Source organism: Sapajus apella, unplaced genomic scaffold (genome assembly GCF_009761245.1).
Source record: "Sapajus apella isolate SASKATOON/1434 unplaced genomic scaffold, GSC_monkey_1.0 scaffold27, whole genome shotgun sequence".
NCBI lineage: Eukaryota > Metazoa > Chordata > Mammalia > Primates > Cebidae > Sapajus > Sapajus apella.
This window is the reverse complement of record NW_022436967.1, coordinates 24,881,912-24,900,965: the sequence shown is the minus strand read 5'-3', so window position 1 is coordinate 24,900,965 and position 19,054 is coordinate 24,881,912. Positions and strand designations below refer to the sequence as shown.

The 19,054-nt window shown below is 37.3% G+C and overlaps 1 protein-coding gene across 50 annotated transcripts in view; it reads left to right on the top strand.

Moving 5' to 3' along the window:
- The window catches only part of ANK2 (ankyrin 2), a 675,434-nt gene extending 657,587 nt beyond the window's left edge, over positions 1-17,847 (top strand). For 14 of the 50 annotated variants that reach the window (XM_032292557.1, XM_032292556.1, XM_032292554.1 and 11 more), the window contains 5 exons: positions 2,315-2,600; positions 4,273-4,564; positions 7,570-7,653; positions 7,765-7,929; positions 15,575-17,843. In XM_032292557.1, coding sequence (XP_032148448.1) covers positions 2,315-2,600; positions 4,273-4,564; positions 7,570-7,653; positions 7,765-7,929; positions 15,575-15,589 — 842 coding nt within the window. In that variant the 3' untranslated portion in view covers positions 15,590-17,843. Of the gene's footprint in view, positions 1-2,314; positions 2,601-4,272; positions 4,565-6,991; positions 7,085-7,569; positions 7,654-7,764; positions 7,930-9,233; positions 9,417-12,213; positions 12,306-15,574 lie in introns of all 50 variants that reach the window. The other 36 variants (XM_032292511.1, XM_032292521.1, XM_032292523.1 and 33 more) reach the window with 9 other exon arrangements.
- Positions 17,848-19,054: the final 1,207 nt, after the last annotated feature.

Below are 19,054 nucleotides of genomic sequence, written 5' to 3'. Positions count from 1 at the left end.
TGTGTGTGTGTGTGTGTGTGTGTGTGTGTGTGTGTGTGTGTTGTGTCTGTGTGTGGTTAATTGAGGCACTGGACATACTCTCTTTTTTATTCAGAAGGTAGACCATGACCTATGGTGATCATACGTTCTTTTTCTTACTACCCTGAGGCTTTCCTCCCTGTTTTATAGAACCCTCCCACCTCTGCTTCATGCTTGTTCTTTGTTATTTCACAGATGACAAAATGATCCATTGAATCCCCTTTCCTCGATTCCATGGTGGCACTTCTTAACACTTATATTTTTTATTCTACCTTAGCCATGCCTTTCTAGATGCACAACTAGGATGATATCACTACCAATGACTGTACATTTCCTCTTTTATTTCTGCACCAACAGTTCTTCAGACCTGCGGGGACCTCCAGCCATTGGCTCTACCACCTTTTCAGTATCAAAGTTTCCCTAACCTATTCTTATTCATTTGTGGTCTCTAACACTATTTTTTTCTCTCTCTTTTATCTCTATTTTACATGTTCTCTTCTTCCTTCAAACCTCCAACCTTGTCTCTTTTCTTTATTTATTCCCAGCTGATGACCACGCTTCATGTTTATTAGAAAATATAGGAATAATCAGAAGCAAATGTGTATATTTTTCTACCACAAATCTACCAACATGAATGTCTCTCAATGCATATACTCACTCTAAATTCCATCCTATTAAAATGGATAAAATTTCCTCACTTTGCTAAAGCCATCATCTCTTGTTTTGTACTAGATTTCATCTCCTTTTACCCAATCAGGGACTCCATTCCTGCAAGTATCCATTTTAGCTTCCTTCCACTAGACCATACCCAACAGCATTAAACCATGCTTTAATAGATACCATCTTTAAAAACAAAACAAAGCAAATAACTCCTTTTACCCTATATGTCCCCCTAGTATTATTGCTGTTACTCTATCCATTTTATAGGAAACTTCTTAAAAGAAAAGTCTGAATTTCCTGTCTCTGCATCCTCTCTTCTCATTCCCTCTAGAGCTCCCTCTATAATTCACTCTAGTCAATCTTTTAAAATTCACCTGTTGTTTCCTCATTGTCAAATTTAGCAGGCAGTCCTCAGTCTTCAAGTTACTTTGCCTCTGAGTAACATTTGGCATGAATACTGAAGCCTTTCTTCTTCAAACACTTTCTCTACTTAATTTTCATGACATTCTCGCTTCGCTTCTTCTTCGTCTTTTTTTTTTCTACTTTACTGGGTGTTTCTCCTGAGTCTTTTCATTCTGTGTCAGCTTACTTCTCACGGATGTAAATGATGATGTATCTGAGTGTTGAGCAAAAGCCTCGTGGCTTTTCCCCACCTCCCACCACTCTCCCTGTCTCACTGCTCCTTCATGCCTGGCCTCCTTGCCATTCCTGGAGAACCATCTGCATTCTCCTGTTTCAGGGCCCTGGTATTTTCTGCCTTCTCCACCCTAGCATGTTCTTTCCTCAGATCAACATATATCTTTTTCTCTCACTTTATTTAGGTCACTGCTCAAATATCACCTCCTAAGCGGAGCCTTTCCTGACAAGTCTATTTAAAATACTAGCACCGTTTATCCTCTACCTTTATCCTGGTTTACTTTTCTCCCAATATTTATCACAAATATATATCTGCAGAAATGCACGTTCAGTGAGGACAGAAGCTTTTTCTGTCTTGTTCACTGCTATATGTCCAGCATTTAAGCAGCACATACTACAGAGTTGATGCTCAAAATGTATCTGTTGAATAAATGAATAAATAGATGAATGCCAGTCACTCCTCTGCTAAACATCTTTCAATGATTCCTCATTTCCTTGGATGTGATAAAATTCCTTAGCCTGTCATGAGACTCTACATAAAAAGAGTACTATCCTCATAGTGTTAGAGTGAGGACTAATCAAGTTAATACTTGCAATGTACTTGGAATGGTGCCTATTCGCCATTATTTATTATGATTGTTGACTGTCACTCTTCTTACTCTTTAGATTCTATGCTTTGTCTGTCTCAGTCAATTCCTGCTTACCATTACGTATCCTTAGCATGTAACACACTCTGCATTTCCTTTCCAAATCCCAAGCCCATGTTAAGTGCTCCCACACTCATTGACTGGCACCTGTGGCCCAGTTGCTCTGCATTGGAATTGACTCTTACTTGTCTGGACTCTTCTACACAATCAGCATCTTGACGGTGGACATGGCGTTTTCTTCATCTTTATAATCCGTGGGCTTATCTCAGGATGTAGCACATAGCAGTTACTTAATAAATAGCCAATCAGTATAGGTAAGCTTCAACTAAATACTTAAATCATTCTCCCTTTAGGGTTCTCAGTACTTCAGGAGGAGTTATGCACTGCACAGCACAAGCAGAAAGAGGAGCAAGCTGTTTCTAAAGAAAGCGAGACCTGTGATCACCCTCCTATTGTCTCAGAGGAAGACATTTCTGTTGGTTATTCCACGTTTCAGGACGGCATCCCCAAAACTGAGGGGGACAGCTCAGCCACAGCACTCTTTCCCGAAACTCACAAGGAGCAAGTTCAACAGGATTTCTCAGGGAAAATGCAAGACCTGCCTGAAGAGTCATCTCTGGAATATCAGCAGGAATATTTGTGAGTTTCCAAAGAAAGCCTGCCAAATGTAATTTCATAGATACAGGCTAATGTGGGTGCCAGGCATATATAAGCATAACTGGTTTTTAAATAATTTTGAAATGACCCTATCCATCATAAGTGCCAGAGCTAAAGGGGAAAAAAAGCATTAACATGTAAGAGACATAATTGTGACAGTGTTGTGTGGCACAGACATACAAGAACCAACTTTCAGAGCTGTGACTTTGAACAAGTCCTTAAGTGCTTTAAATATTCATCTCCACATTTATAGAGTATAGTAATAATATATACCTGACTCATCTCACAGGATCAAAAGTATAGTGTGTCTATGAAAACATCATCTAAACTGTAAAATTCCCTGTAGATGACATGGCCATGACTTGTAATATTGCTGCACCTCATTTGCTCTGTCGTGCTTCAGTTGTGGAGCTCATGGTGCCATTGCTGGTTGGGAGTATGAGCAGCGATGATGGAGATACCACAGCCAATGGTGCATTTCAACCAAGCTATGAGGGGACTAACCATAAAAGTGTGAATGAAATGCAAACTAGCCACATAGAATAAAAGACCATTAAAATGAAGTGGAATACAATTAGGGTGGGAATAAAGAGAAGTCTTCTGAAGAGCTTCTGGCTAAAGGAAACTACAGAGCCTAATTCTCCTCAGATTTAAGTTCCGGCCTTTATGGAAGCCAAAGAGAAAGAGTTGTTTAATTGACACTGATGGTCCAGAAAAAGAAAACAAATCATGAGGAAGGCCAACATATCCCTCACCCTGAAGTCTGAGAATAGGGTGTCATGAGATTGTATCAAAGCATTCCCTTTCATTTGGTGAGTTTTGTGGTCAATGACATGAGAGGAGAATGAAATGCATATTGAAATTATCTCTTCTTCCACTGAGCCACCCTTGCCCCATCATCCTGTAGGTTTTAAGGGTGAGCATAAAGAAAATATAAGAAAGAAGGAGAAGGACCAAGGAAAAGATGGCAAGAAGAGGAGATGATAACAGAGACATTTTAGGCATTTAATATCTATGGAGTGACAAAAAATTGCACTAAATCCCAAAAGAAGGCACCGAAGAGGCAAATAATCTTCTTATTTAGTAGTTGAGATTATATAAGGTTACATTGGAGTAACTCCAGACTATATCAATGAAAAAAGTTTCCATGTCAACAGATGCCTCTATTATTAAATAAAACAGTTTTTCAGAGGTACTATAAGAATTTATAGTTATGAAAACTATATTAACATGGAGATTTATTTAATTCTGCCAAATTTTGATTCTTGCTTCAGAAGCCTTATTATCTACAAATCTTTACATAAAACTTCCCGCATCCCCAATATCAACTTGAGTTAGAAAAGATGAAACTGTAACTTATCTACATTGTAGAGGCTGGGTAACTGTAATACATTTTAGGATAATTTTTATCTTTAGAATAATACATCACTCTCTACCAATACTAGATCAATGAACTATGACTATATTTTGTCATATTATTTTTCTTCAAATGTCCTTTCTTGGCAAAATGTACAAACACAATTTTGACTGTCAGACTGTTTTGACTGTCATAGACTACGGAAAAACCAGTTCCATCTTGCCTTGTGATTTCCTTGCTTGAACAGGAGGTGACATGCAAATGCGCCTGAAGTATCATTTGGCTTTTTCATTCCAGTGTGACAAGTCCAGGAACAGAAGCGTCAGAGACTCAGAAGCCTACGGCAGTACCCGGCTCTCCCAGCAAGACACCTGAGGAAGTTAGCACCCCTCCTGAGGAGGAGAGGCTGTATCTCCAGACCCCAACATCCAGTGAGCGGGGAGGCTCTCCCATCATACAAGAACCTGACGAGCCCTCAGAGCACAGAGAGGAGAGTTCTCCAAGGAAAACCAGCCTCGTAATAGTGGAGTCTGCCGATAACCAGCTAGAGACCTGTGAAAGAGTCGATGAAGATGCAGCTTTTGAAAAGGTAAAACGTTCTTCTCCACTTTCTCACCCACCTGTAACAAAGCTACAAATCTTCCTCCAGTTTCCATTTTTCTGATGTTTTATTTTTTTCACTTCAAACCAAAAAAGTTAACCAAATTAATTAACTTGGCACATGGAAACCCTCAACCCCTTTTAAAATCTGAGAGCCCAGGAATCTAGAAGAAATGGTGCAGTTTCAGTGCTAGCGATTTGACCATAAGCCCTGATCTTATCACATGGGAAACTCCTTTGCTAAGCAAAGTAAACACGGTGGTGACACAACATATCTGGAGGAGCTTTTCAAAATTAGTAATCTTAGGCATGAAAGCTGGTGGCAGAGATTCACAGTGTAAGTCTGCCATGAGATGTGCTGGGACCAGCCTTCTTGCAGGATCTCTGGGCTGTCAGGTGATGGGCACACAAGCTGTGGATATTGGGTGGGGTTTAGTTGCCAATATAAATTTTTCTCATTAGAGGCAAGATGATTTCCAAGTCAGATTTTTTTAAGATTTATTTTAGGAATGACTGAGAAAAAGAACATTGTGCCTAAACTTATTGGTGTTTCTAAATGTGCAAATGCCTGTGAGTGGCATGAGAGTGCATCACAGCACTTCCTTTCTCATTATGTGAGTTTTAAAATTGTGAAGAGGAGTGGGGATGATGTGAAGAAATTAACCATTTATTCTCAAAAGGTGGTCTATATGGTTTACATACCTCAGAATTGATTGGAAAGCTGGATCCCTCCTCAGAAACCCTGAATTAGAATGAATCCCCCAGGGTGTGGAGAGTGAGTGAGAATTTGCCTTTTCAGTAACTCCTCAGACGATTCTCAGACACAAAGAAGTATGAGAATCTGTTTGAACTAAACTTAATTTAATATAAATTAAATTATACATTGTTTTTCCTTTTAAAAAGTAATAGAATTCAAAAATGTTTTGTATTTTAAAGTGTTTTTAGAGCATTAATATAAAGCTTAGTAGTAAAAGAAGAGTTAAAATAAATGATTGAAATTTTGGGAGGAAAATAAAGTGAAACAGCTTATCTTTGGGCTTAAGAAACATTTGTTTTTGCTCACTGTAAGAATGAGACCTGCTGCTGGGAATTATCATCTGAAATCATAACTAAAATTAGGAAAGATCCAGGCAGATGACAACTGTGTCCTGATTTCGGCAGTTTTCTTAAATAATAAATTCATCCCATGAATGAATTTCTATTCCAAGTTTGCTTTTGCACAGAATTACTCATATCTCAAATTCTTGGCTTAAATGAATACTAGTAAAAATGTTTCATACATGTTATCTGGGCTAAAAGCTACCAAATTTAGCTTAAGGGTCCACAGGCTTAGTGAAGTTAGACTTGAAACAATTATCGGGATAATACATATGTTTAATCTGTACAAAATCAATACATTTTTATAAGTCATTCTGAATTTCACATCATTTATACAGGCCTGTTCAACTTACTCTTGGTGAGCATCCAGACATTTCTCTTAAGTTTCCCATGCTGACCCTTATTTCTCATAACCCTAACTTGGTCATTCAATTTTAATCGCTTTTCTTGCCAACCATATTCCTAGGCAGCAGATTCCTGATTATATTTAAAGTATAATTTGCTTTGAAATTTACATGTCTTCCTTTAGCAGAGATAAATATAAACATATAAGTTGAGTTTTACAATAGATTAAGTAAACCTACTTGAACTTTCTCTTTTTTAAAAACAAAATTTCATTAGGAAACAGTAATTTGATATATGACTCCTAAAATAATGTGTGCTAAGCTGAAATTATGTTCTTTGCTTTATCTCTGGCTTTTGGCCAGAGCCCTAAAATACTATTGACCACTTTATTTCAACTTCTCTGCAAAATTAGTCTAATATTATTCATAGTCTGTCTGTTTTTCATGCCAGCGAGATGTACTATTGGTTAGATAATAGCTACAGGAAATGTTGACTTCCTGCAAGAAGTTCTTCCAGAAACAGGGGATATTCCTGTACCTTTGGGTTAATAAGTCCAAGCCTAAACACAAGTGTCAGTGGCTCATACGTGTTTACTCAGCTGCTGGGGGTCTATGTTAACAGTCAGGCTTTTTTAAATAGGAGTTTAAGTAAAAGAAGTCATGTGAGCAAGCTGCTTGTTTTTTGGAGAGATTTTGACAGGTGGGTTCTCCAACAGTTCTCAGAATTCCAGAATTTTTTTTTTTTTTTATTGGACCAAAAAAAAAAAAAAAAAAGAAAACAGCAAAAGAAACCAAAACACTGTATTTTTGTTGAAATCTGAGACCAGCACACACTTGTTTTCACCTCTACCAACTTGTCCACCAAAGCCTCCATTAGTAAAAGTTTCATAATACAATGTAAGCGAAAGAAGAAACTGGTAGTGAAGTCATTCCTTAGCATGTTAAACAAAACAATGCTTCCATGCTTCCACCAGGAGCTAACAGAGGAATTAGGGGAGCTGGAGGCCAGCTCAGATGAGGAGGCGATGGTAACTACCAGGGTTGTCCGCCGGCGAGTGATTATTCAGGTACCCGCTGTTAAATTACTGCACGTCAGGGACCGTTCTGTCCCCATACCCTTAGAGAGTGATCAGCCTGGATCTATGAAGCCTTGGCATGTTCCTTAGGTAGTGCATGGCCATTCAAAAGCAGATCCCTTAACTCTCCTCAGCTCTGTTTGTGAAGAAATGCAGTGGTCATGATATTTGCAGCCTTCCTCCAAGAGAGCCACCAAGCAAGAGCAAGATTTGGCTTCTTCACTTCCATCCACCTCACCACTCGCTTACCTATTTTTGTTGAAGTTTTGTCTAACTTTGGTCAGATTCTCCTAAGCATGTTTTTACCCACCTGCATTTTTCTTTTAAACAAACTGGTTGCCAGGATTTTGTATCTCAGCAATGCTTCTCAACATCGCCTTTGATTTTCTAACATTCCTCGTGTTATAAGCACTTGGGAGTAGTTCCTCAGAATTGGTGCCAAACAGCACAGTGACCCTTTTCTCCCAACTGTTTAGGGAGACGATATGCCTGAAATACCCCCAGAAACAGTCACAGAAGAAGAATACATTGATGAACACGGACACACTGTGGTAAAGAAGGTATTTTCTAGAATATCCTAACAGGGTTAATTACAAACTTCCTGTTTAAAATGTATCAATTCCATGAGACAGCCACATAAAAATAAGATACACAAATGAAATACATTTCAGGTTACTAGGAAAATCATTAGGCGGTATGTATCCTCTGAAGGCACAGAGAAGGAAGAGATTACGGTGCAGGGAATGCCACAGGAACCTGTCAGCATCGAGGAAGGGGATGGCTATTCCAAAGTTATAAAGCGTGTTGTATTGAAGAGTGACACCGAGCAGTCAGAGGTGAGACAACCTGATTCTCTAAAACCCATTCAATGGAGAGGACCAAAATAGAGCTCAAAAAAGATGAATGAGATTGTTTATTCATATTGGCCTCACTTCTCCCTTTTATAGGTAGTTTGCTTTTAGTTGAACATTCACTTTTTTTTTTTTTTCATGATTCTGTGATTTAAAGACAGCCATCTGGGAGACTTCTAGACATTATAATACTTGTTGTTTTTGTTTGTCCTTTTAAAAAATCTCTACTCTTTATTTAATTCATGATTGACCATGGCAGACATCCAAAAGTCAGATTTTGAAGGATTATAATTCTATTTGCTGGGCAATCAGTATGCTGTGGAGAGACCATATAAAAATGCACTCTGGTGCTTGTGTTGAGTTGGCACACGAGCCATCTGAAAGTCACTCCAGATAAATGTTTGAGATTCAGATTTCTGCATTGCAGAGTTACTAAACTAAGGATCTAGAAATTCTTTATCTTTTTTTTTTTTGAGATGGAGTCTCACTGCCACCCAGGCAGAAGTGCAGTGGCGCAATCCCAGTTCACTGCAACCTCCACCTCCCAAGTTCAAGTAATTCTCCTGCCTTAGCCTCCCAATAGCTGGGATTATAGGCACCCACCACCATGCCCAGATAATTTTTGTATTTTTAGTAGAGATAGCATTTCACCATGATGGCCAAGCTGGTCTCAAACTCCTGATCTCAAATGATCCACCTGCCTTGGTCTTCCAAAGTGCTGGAATTACAGGCATGAGCCATTGCATCTGCAGAGTTATACTTTTATTTATTTATGTTTTACTTCCCTCTTTCAGGGTTGTATTTACTTCTTTTGACAAATAGTTTGTGAAACTCTCACTATTTTCCATTCCTTTGCATCCTCAAAATTTTATATTATGCATATGAGAATTCTCTAGAAATCTATTTTTCAGTTTCTCATAGCTTTTAGATTTCCTCCTTTGAGGGGTAATTTTATCTTCGTAATACCAAAAGAAATTATTTAAACATGAGAAAATAGAGTTTCTTCACATATTATTATGTCTGTATTACACTGAGCAGTCAGTTTCTTATTCACAAAACTGATAACTCTTTGTTCAAATGACTAATTAAGGTTGCTTTGGTGTTGTGAAGAAACATTCATGATGTAGATATTACCAATAGATTATAGTTTGTTTTTTTCTAACTCTGCTTCCCATTGCTGTTTTCTGGAAACGTTATATTTTTGTCCTTTGTTTTTTAACATAATAAAAATTCATCATAATTATGTTTGGCAGTCAGACATTGTCTATTGTGTGTCCTTCATTCATTAGGTCACTTTGTATGAGCCCAGCATTTTGTCCAGTACCTCACAATTTCAGGCTGAGCCAGTGGAAGGCCGTAGAGTCAGCAAAGTTGTTAAAACAACTGTGGTACGTGGAGAGAGGATGGAGAAACATCTGGGGGATTCTAGTTTAGCCACTGATCTTCCTTCAGCCAAAGATGACTTTGACGAGGTATAGAAGCATCATCATTTTGTCTTTTTATGTGTGTGTGTTTTATGTTGCTTTGCATTTGAAAAGAAAATCATTTGTTACTGTGTTATTCCATACATGAATTCATGGAAAGGTGTGGAATAATTCAAGAGGGTAGAACTCCTGTTTGAATAACATTTCCTCAAACTGTGGTGTTCCTTGGTGTCACCTTAACAGCTTTTAATTCGGATAACCAGGATTTGCTTCTGCTGAATCAGACTCAGAATCTTGGGAGCTGCGGTATGATTATAGATCTTGTTTAAAAGTTGTAGAAATGTCTTGCACTGCCAATTAATAAGGGAAAGAAATAAAGACATTGCAAATTGTACTTTTAGCCAGTCTTTTCAAATATCATCTGTGATCGATATTAAAGAAAATTCAGACATATTCCATGTCCATAATTTTTAAAAGCATTTACAACTATTTAAGTTCCGGTTTCCAACAGTTAGAAAATGGGTCCACAGTAACAGATCCACAAACTGTTACCAAAATCCCAAAATTCTGAAAGCCAAAACAAATTTTGTATGTTAATTTGGAAATGAAACTTGAAATAAATTGGCATGGAGCTATTATGACACGAAGATTTTTTATTCCACTTAGAATGAATGTTTTAATGATATAAAAGTGGGTTTGGTTACAGGATACCATCTTTACCTCCTCTGGGGTGTCAGTATTATACAGTACTGTCATGCATCACTTAATCCATTTATGACAGAGGTTGCAATTTTTTAAAGTTTTGCATGAGTGGAAAATCAGACATTGGTGATGACCTAGAGCAGTAGGATGTAAATAACTCTCACATGCCCAGCTTTCACTAGGCATATGTGGGTTTGAATGACAAGGATATGTGCTAGGAAATGCATCGTTAGGCAACTTTGTCATTGTGTGAACATCGCAGAGCGTCGTTACACTAACCTGGATGGTCTCGCCTACTACACACCTAGGGTGTACGGGATAGCCTATTGCTCCTAGGCTATAAACCTGCACAGCATGTTACTGTGCTGAATACTGTAGGCAATTATAACACAATGGTAAGTATTTCCCCATCTAAAAATAGAACAGATACAGTCAACATACAAAATAAAAGACTAAAAATGTTCTCCGGGAATAGTGTACTTACCATGGACGGAGCTTGCAGGACTGGAAGTTGCTCTGGATGAGTCGGTGAGTGAGTGGTGAGTGAAGGTGAAGGCCTAGAACATTTCTGCATGCCACTGTGGACTTTATCAACACTGTACACTTAGGCTATGCTGAATTTTTTTTTAAATTTCCTTTAATTTTAAAAAATCTTCTTTCTGTAATAATAAATTAACTTTAGCTTACTGTAACTCTGACTTTACAAGCTTCCACATTTGTTTTAACTTTTGACTCTTTTGTAACAACACAGGTTAAAATGCAAACATGTTGTGAAGGTACATGAATAAATAGTTTTTCTTTATATCGTTATATAAACTTTTTTCTGTTTTTAATTGTTTTAATTTATGATTTGTTTTTATGTTTTAAGACTTTTTTTGCTAAAAACAAAAGACCTAAACATATACATTAGCCTAGGCCTTCACAAGATGAGAATTCTCAATCTCACTGTCTTCCTCCTCTGCATACTGTGCCACTGGAAGGTCATCATGAACAATAATGCACAGAGCTGTCATCTCCTAAGAAAACAATATCTTCTTCTGCAGTACCTCCTGAAGGACTGTCTGAGGCTCCTTGATAATTAACTGTCTTTTAATAAATAAAAGAAGTACATTCTAAAATAGTGATAAAGTATCACTTTTATAGTACTTGATAATGATATGTGACTGTTAACTGATTTATGTATTTACTATACATAGTAAATTTATTTACCGTACATAAACCAGTAACATGGTCATTTGTTAAATTTATCGAGTATTATGTACCCTACATAATTGTATGCATTATGCTTTTATATGATTAGCAGGTTAGTAGGTTTATCTACACCAGCATCACCACACACATCTGAGTAATACATTGCACCATGAAGTTAGAACAGCTATAGCATCATTAGGTAATAGGAATTTTTTTAGCCCCATTATAATCTTATGGAACCATGTCGTATATGCAGTCCATTCTTAATCAAAATGTCATTATGTGGCATGTGACTGTATATGCATTATATTACCTTGCTAAAATCTAAAAGGGACAAAAAAAAAATCTAAATTGTTGAAACATGTCTGGCCCCAGAGTTTTGACTAAGGGATCCTGGGTATGTGCAAATATCTACAAAGTATTTTCGCTATTGGAACATTTTCACACTAAATGCTATATGTGTGTCTTCTACTATACCCGTAATATATATTGAAATTATATATTAATTCACTGGAGTATTAAAAGCAAACCTTTTTAAATACTTTCAGTTTTCATATTTTGACAACTAGCAATCTTGAATGATCAAAAGATGAATTATCTGAGTTATACTGTTGGGTCTTGTTTGCTTGTTTTTGCCTCTGGTCATTATATTTATCATTAAAATCTTCACTGTGAAAGGAGTAGGGTGAAGCAAGGAAGAAATTGAAAGTCAATCCATATGGATATTAGTTAGCAGCTTTTGTAAAGTAAAATAAGAAATTTCCCTCACAAATGAGAGAAACTGAAAGCACTTGTTAAATAAAACTCCAAACTTAGATCTGCTTCTAGGAATTGTATTTATTTATCCTTTCAAGTATCTTTTCATACTGATGATGAGTAAAGCAAAGCAATAGATGGTTTGAAAGTCTGTGGTTTATGACAAGCTTTTTCTTTTCTTTTCTTCTTACTTCAGGCTTTGAGTTACACAGGTAGCCACATGAAAGTCCACTTACCCAGTTTAGTAGAGAATGAGATCCTGAAAGAGGATGGATCAATAATTAAAAGGTTTGGGTTAGCATGGGGTGATGCTTTGCCAACTAACACCATAAAAAATTTTACCAGCTTTTAGAAAAGAAGGGGAGAATTCCTACATATGCCCTAAAGCCCACAGAGAACTGGCTACTCTCCTGCATTATAAGGCTTTGGTCAAGTAATGGACCCATCAGTGTATTATCCCTGAAGTATCCTCTTGATACTTTAAACATAACACTAAGTCACAGCAAGAATCAGACTCGAGCTTACACAGTCTGACTCACTGGGTTTTAGCAAGTCATCAACTTAGTTAAAGCCAGACTTTGGATATAGATTCAGAGAGCATAGGAAGAATAATCTAATCAGTGGAACACAAATTAATTTTGTGACCAGCTATATTTAGCTCAATCTTAGTAAATCATTACTTTGAATGATATGTGCTTTCTTTTAACAGCTGTTTTATGATTCTGCATGTGAGTGGCAAATAACATACGCATGAGTTTGATACCCATGAAACAAATGTACCTAGCCATGCTGAAACCTGGGCTTTAATGAGTTAAGCAAGTGTCATGAAAGCAGTAAGGAGCTCATTTTTACGCTTATACAAGGGGGCTGACTGTGAGGCACGCTGGACTGCCTCTGTCTCTGTCACGGATTTGATGTATAAACTTGGGTACTGTTTCATAGATCTATTCTCTAACAGCACTGTAAGTATTAAGATTAATAAAATGTGCTCAGCTTCTCAGTGAAAAGACACAATGGAAATCCAAGTTACCATTGTGCTTTTCACTTCATTGAAAAGGAGAGATTGTCATTCAGAGTATGCTACAAAACTATTTTAAGCCTTTAGAACATAATAATTAGAGCAGCAAAATTAAAGGTTCTGTCGCAATTCCACCCTCCAATCAAATGGGAAAACCGCAGCAGCTAGGAATTTAAAAGAGTGTAATTGCTGTCTCAGAACTTTAAAAATGCAACATGAATTAAGGGTAAAATGCCTTTTATACTCTCAACTTTTAAGTCTTTTATTCAATTATTCAGATGAAACCACGTAATTCACGCATGCCCCACCATCATGGGCTCTTCAAACTGGAATAGATTTAGAGACCAATTAATTCAAAGTTCTCAATTACAGCTGGTGAATTTGAAACCAGAAATATAGACAATTCCATACAGTTCCACAGCTAGTAAGTTACGTACGCTAGTTAGTTGCGGAACTCTATTTGTGATGTACGATGCTTTATATTATACATTGTTGAAGACATCACATACATGTGCATATTCAGAAGCACATTGGCTTACATTTGCCTGCACAAAATATCATGAAATGTCCTATAATGGAGGCTTAAGCCCTGGCATCAGTGCTATAAAGGCTTCTACTAGCTCTTTGCAGAAATAGTCAGAAATGTGCCTTTTTGAAGAAAAAAAAATGGTTGCTAAATATTTAGAAAAACAAAACCTAATTTCAATCATTGGAATCAGATTTGACCTTTTCATCAGCAAGAACAAATTTGAGTTTGCTTCCAGATGCAGAACAATTCATATAGCATTAAAGAAAAAGGGAGAGTAGGAGAACCGGAGGGAAGAAGGAAACAATGATGTCCAAAAGAAACTGAAAATATTTTGGCTGAAGTAAGTTCTTTTTTAAACGTTAAGATGATTGTCACAAAATCACAGAGGTATTGGAAGATGACAGAACTTCCAGCTTCTGAGCACTGGGAACCTATAAGGAAAATGCTGGGTAAAGCTCCAAAAACCGATCATTTCCTACGGATGTTTTAAGTGAAGATACGTGATAAATGATTATGGACTCAGGCTCAAGGAATCTTTGGCTCTTGGCCCCACTGCATGCTAACTGTTATTTTTTATTTGGACTATTGCTTAAATTCTCTAAGGTTCAATTTCTTTACTTCTTATAATAATAGTGTCTGGCACATAAAACAGATCATCAAATATTTGTGCAATGAAGATCTGCATTTAGAAGTATATAGTGAAAAGGGCTGCTCTGCTTATGGAGTAGCCATTCTTTATTCATTCACTTTCCTAGTAAGCTCGCTTTTACTTTACTCTAAAAACAACAAACAAACAAACAAAACAAAACAAAAATGAAGTATATAGTGAAAAGAACTGAGAATGAGCAAATTATAATTATTTTTAAGTACTGTTACAGGAAAATATTAGTATGACTTAAAATTAGTACAACTATACAAAAGTTTTATCTCTGGCTGAACGCGGTTACTCACACCTGTAATCCCAACACTTTGGGAGGCCAAGGCGGACAGATCACCTGAGCTTAGGCGTTTGAGACCAGCCTGGTCAACATGACAAAACCCTGTCTCTACTAAAAATACAAAAAATTATCTGGGCATGATGGCACATGCCTATAATCCCAGCTACTCAGGAGGCTGAGGCCAGAGAATTGCTTGAACCCAGGAGGCGGAGGTTGCGATGAGCTGGGATTGCACCACTGCACTCCAGCCTGACCAACAAAGCGGGACTCTGTCTCAAAAAAAAAGGGGATATAGTTCCTTTTCTCAAGTGACCACCAGTCTTGTAAGGGAAGCGAGTAAGCAACAGACTGTTAAATGGCAAGAAATACACAAAATGAGCAATATCTGTGAGGCTCTGAGAATACAGAGGAAATAGTTGTCTCTCAATGGCTTTTCTCTTTTTCCCCTCTTCCCCCACCATCTCCAGATGGTAAAGTTAGAGACCTGGGCAGACCTTCATCTTTTGCTAGCAGCCACCTTCTTATATATTGATAGACTAATATTTTAGTTTATAAAGACCTATGTCTCATAAAAAAGCTCTCTGAAAATATAATTTTGGGAAGATCGGATCAGGGTGTGACTGTAAGGTTTAAGCTGGCAGCTAAAGTGTTTCAAATAAATTAAAAACTATTTTTTTTAACCTCTCAATGGGTACTTGTGGTACTATTTCAGAATGAACCAAACTCTATTAAGTCAGGGATACATGATCAAAACTTGAATGATTTTATGGTTAGTTTTTGAGAAGATCAAATTAAAGCATGATTTCATTTATTTGGAATTTTTCTTAAAGATTTAAAAAATACTCCTTGGTCCAAAACACACTTTAAAAAATCTCATGAATCATTTTAGGGAGGGGAGTCATGTTTAAAAGAAAGACATAAAAATATGTCCATAGTTTGTTATGCTAATACTTTGGTGTGAAAACATCTAAAGGTAAGACAATAAGTACTCAGTGCAATGGCCACCTTCATACCTAACAGCTGCCCTCTAACAGTGAAAAGAGCATAATTCTCTTTATCTGCTTTTCTCCAGGACAACCATGAGTAAAGCCAGTACACAGAAGAGGGCTGTGGTGAAGGACCAGCATGGAAAACACATTGACTTGGAGCACCTGGAGGATGTACCAGAAGCACTAGACCAGGACGACCTCCAGCGCGATCTCCAGCAGCTCCTTCGGCATTTCTGCAAGGAGGACTTGAAGCAAGAGGCCAAATGAGAGGCTGCCCAGTTCTCACACCGAAACCACACATTCACTCAATATGCAGCTTCCTGTTTCAGTAGAGGAGTGACCTAACTGGCCTAATTAATGGGATACCCCGACATTTCCACTGTTAGCAAATATATGGCATTTTGTTTTAGTTTTCCCCCATCCTCTTTAACTATAAAGCTAATTTGTGACCAAAGATGGCATCCTTCATACTGGATGCTGTATCCACTACTTCGTTGTGTCTGTGCTAACCTGGGAACTGGCCACCTCCATTGTTCTTTGCTTCTGCACAAGATCCATGAAAATCCATTGATCAGAAGAACTTCACCTGCAGACCTCTTCAAGTGACATTATATAAGAATCCTTCCAAGGGATATCTATGTACAATGTATATAGCTGAAATGCTCAGATGAACAACACATTAAAATTAAAACCACTGCCTATTATAACTACACTGGGCATCGGAATAAAAGGCCTCTAGAAATTGCTGAACAATGGTTAATTAAGATATTGCTAACACAATCGAGTGATAATACAGTTTTACTGCAAAAGAAGCACTTCAGACCTAATCATGTCCTTAGAACTTCCAGAGTAGCCGCTGCTCCCAGCCAAAGGTGGGTTAATAGCCTTGAAGAACTGTCCTGAGAAGTTACTGCTGGTGCTGGCTAGCCATGACTTAGGACTCTCTAAAAGCCACTCTGAGGCAGGGGAGAAGGGAGCAGAGGGCACACAGAATGAAACGATGGGGTATTCAGTTGCTAGCAGCCACATTGTGTGGCATTCTAGCATCTTCAGGTCTTTAGATTTTGGAAAAGTTGGCAGGGTATTTTAAAAGCTATAACTACTGTAGTTTTCCAGTTTTCATTGCTGCTTTAGCAAACCACGCTGTCTTACTGGTGGTACTTACTTCTGGCCACTGCACTGTAGATAATTCATTGGAAACAAGATTTACCCACTACATAAAAGGTTAAACTCCTTCAGTATGTTGGAGTGGTGTCTTTTTCTTTTTCTTTTTTTCAGGTTGATATCTTCTCTAATACCTGCATGTGGCATTTAAAAATCAAAACCACGGTCTATCCCCTCTTCTAATCACGTTAATGGTTTCCATTCTTTTTACCCTGAGTGAGCACTTTTCACTTTCCAGCTAGGTCTGTTTTTCAGCTTGCAGAAGAGATTGAGAAATCCTTGAAAAATTGGTTTTGGTTAAAATTTTTGGTTTATTTATTTGAAATCCACACTCCCTTGGAAACTCTTAAGTGCATTTGTGCACTTCTGTTTGTTTGTCTCAAATAAGGGACTATAACAGTCTGAGTAATTTCCATGTCCTCTTCCTTATTCCTCTAGTGGTTGAAGTTGTGTAGCATTTTAACATATATATATTCACAAATATATTCATATAAACAGTATACATTTTGAATCAGTCATTTGTTAAAGAAAAGTATATTCAATGAAGATGAAATTTAAATAAAAAAGGACAGAGTCTATACTCCAGGGATTGAACATTTTCCAATTATCTGGTCTTTTCCTGTTGTGCAAAAATGACTCATTGCTCTGAATGTCAAAAACAAATGCGACAAACAATGGCACTTCATCATTTAAAGTAATGTTGCCAAGAGAAAAAATTTCCTGGGAGGGAGGTTTCCCACAAGCCAAATCTCTCTCTTAAGCCTCAAATGCTAGCACTTTCTGGCAGTTGGATAGGAAATTAAACATTCTTTGGCAGCCAAAATAAGAGAGGCCGATGGTGAAACTTTTTGAGACACCCTATGGCCTTCTTGTCAAAACCTTCACTGGAGCTCAAGAAAAGCATTTCTGTTGTGTTATTTGCAGTGCAGATGATGTCTGTGTAACAACATAATGGTTATTCACCTTTTTTGATTTTGATTTTTGCTGTGTTATCAAAAACTTGAATACTGTGAGAAGAAGTGAATTTTCAGTTGACGAATCAGCATCTTGTTCCCATGGTGATAACACTAATTGAATATATCTATGAGGGCATGTATTAGTTAATGGAAAAAAAATACAACACTAACAATACATAGCTGCAATGTGTACAATGGCTGATTTAATTAAATAAAATGTACAAGTGTTAAATGTGGCAACAGTGATTTGTTCTTCTTTATCACAAATCTGTGATTTCAGGAGAATGAGAGGTTATTAAAAAGATGAGCTGGACTTGAAACCAACAGAAAGACACAAATTGCTTTTTTTCTTATTGTTTCTATTTAGTTATTGAGTATGCTATATACAGGAACTGGATTAAGCACTGGGATAAATAGATTTTGCCTCTGCCCTCAAGAAATTTTCATTGTTCTTGTTATGCAAAAGGAGAAAATAAGGATTTTAGTTTTGGATCATTACTAAATGAAAAAAAAATAGGAATTTGGGGACTTGCAGGAGATGAGAAAGGGTAAGTGGGATGGTCAGCAATGCAAGGCTGGTATGGTCCTCTCCCATGAGGCCATGGCTGTCACTAAACACCTTCTGCCTTTGGGAACAGCAGTTGGCTCTGGAGTTTTATTTCTTAGAGACTGAGAATTTAAAATTAAATGAATAAGTAATATAAATAAAGACAGGGCAGGACTATGCAAAATCAAAATCAGTTGTGTTTGGAGAGTTTTCTTTCATTTCTTGAAAAATCCCTTTACTGCTGCTGTGACATTTTTTACAGTAAAAACAAAACAAAAAAGACGTAATTTAGAAATTGAGTAGGTTTGATCTAAATTTTATCTGGTATGAGACAGGAAGTTCACTGGATCTGATTTCTATCCCTGCTTGATTTACAGGTCTTCTGAAAGTTAAATACCAATTATGCTTGACATTTTCCACAGAAAACAGTTAAAGTCAAAAATAATTCTAAAATAGGAGTGTCTGTGTGATCGTCTCTTTCCCTCTCATTTGTTTAACGTGCTGTACTTTCTACTTATGGGAACTCTGGGCTTGTGATACTTTGGGTTTGATTAAGGAGATCGAAGCATCAGAGAAGATTCAATGTCTTCTCAAGTTTAATTATTTGCTGTGTAAAACCCATTTTTGTAAAAGAACTTCAGTGACTCATATGCCGTGTTACAGAAATATAGTTAAAGGTAGGGTGGGGGAAACTTCCAGACTGAGAGAAGATTATGCAGAACTCATAAATCACTTGTATTAGTCACGAAGAGGTGTAAGTGACATGTAAGCACACCGAAACAGGCCGAATTGAATTTGAAATTAGTTTGCTTGTGGAGTCACTTGATTGATGTCAGCATGGAGAGTCTGGGCGTGGGCAAGTTGTCAGGCAAATGAATAAATCAGATAAAGAGAAG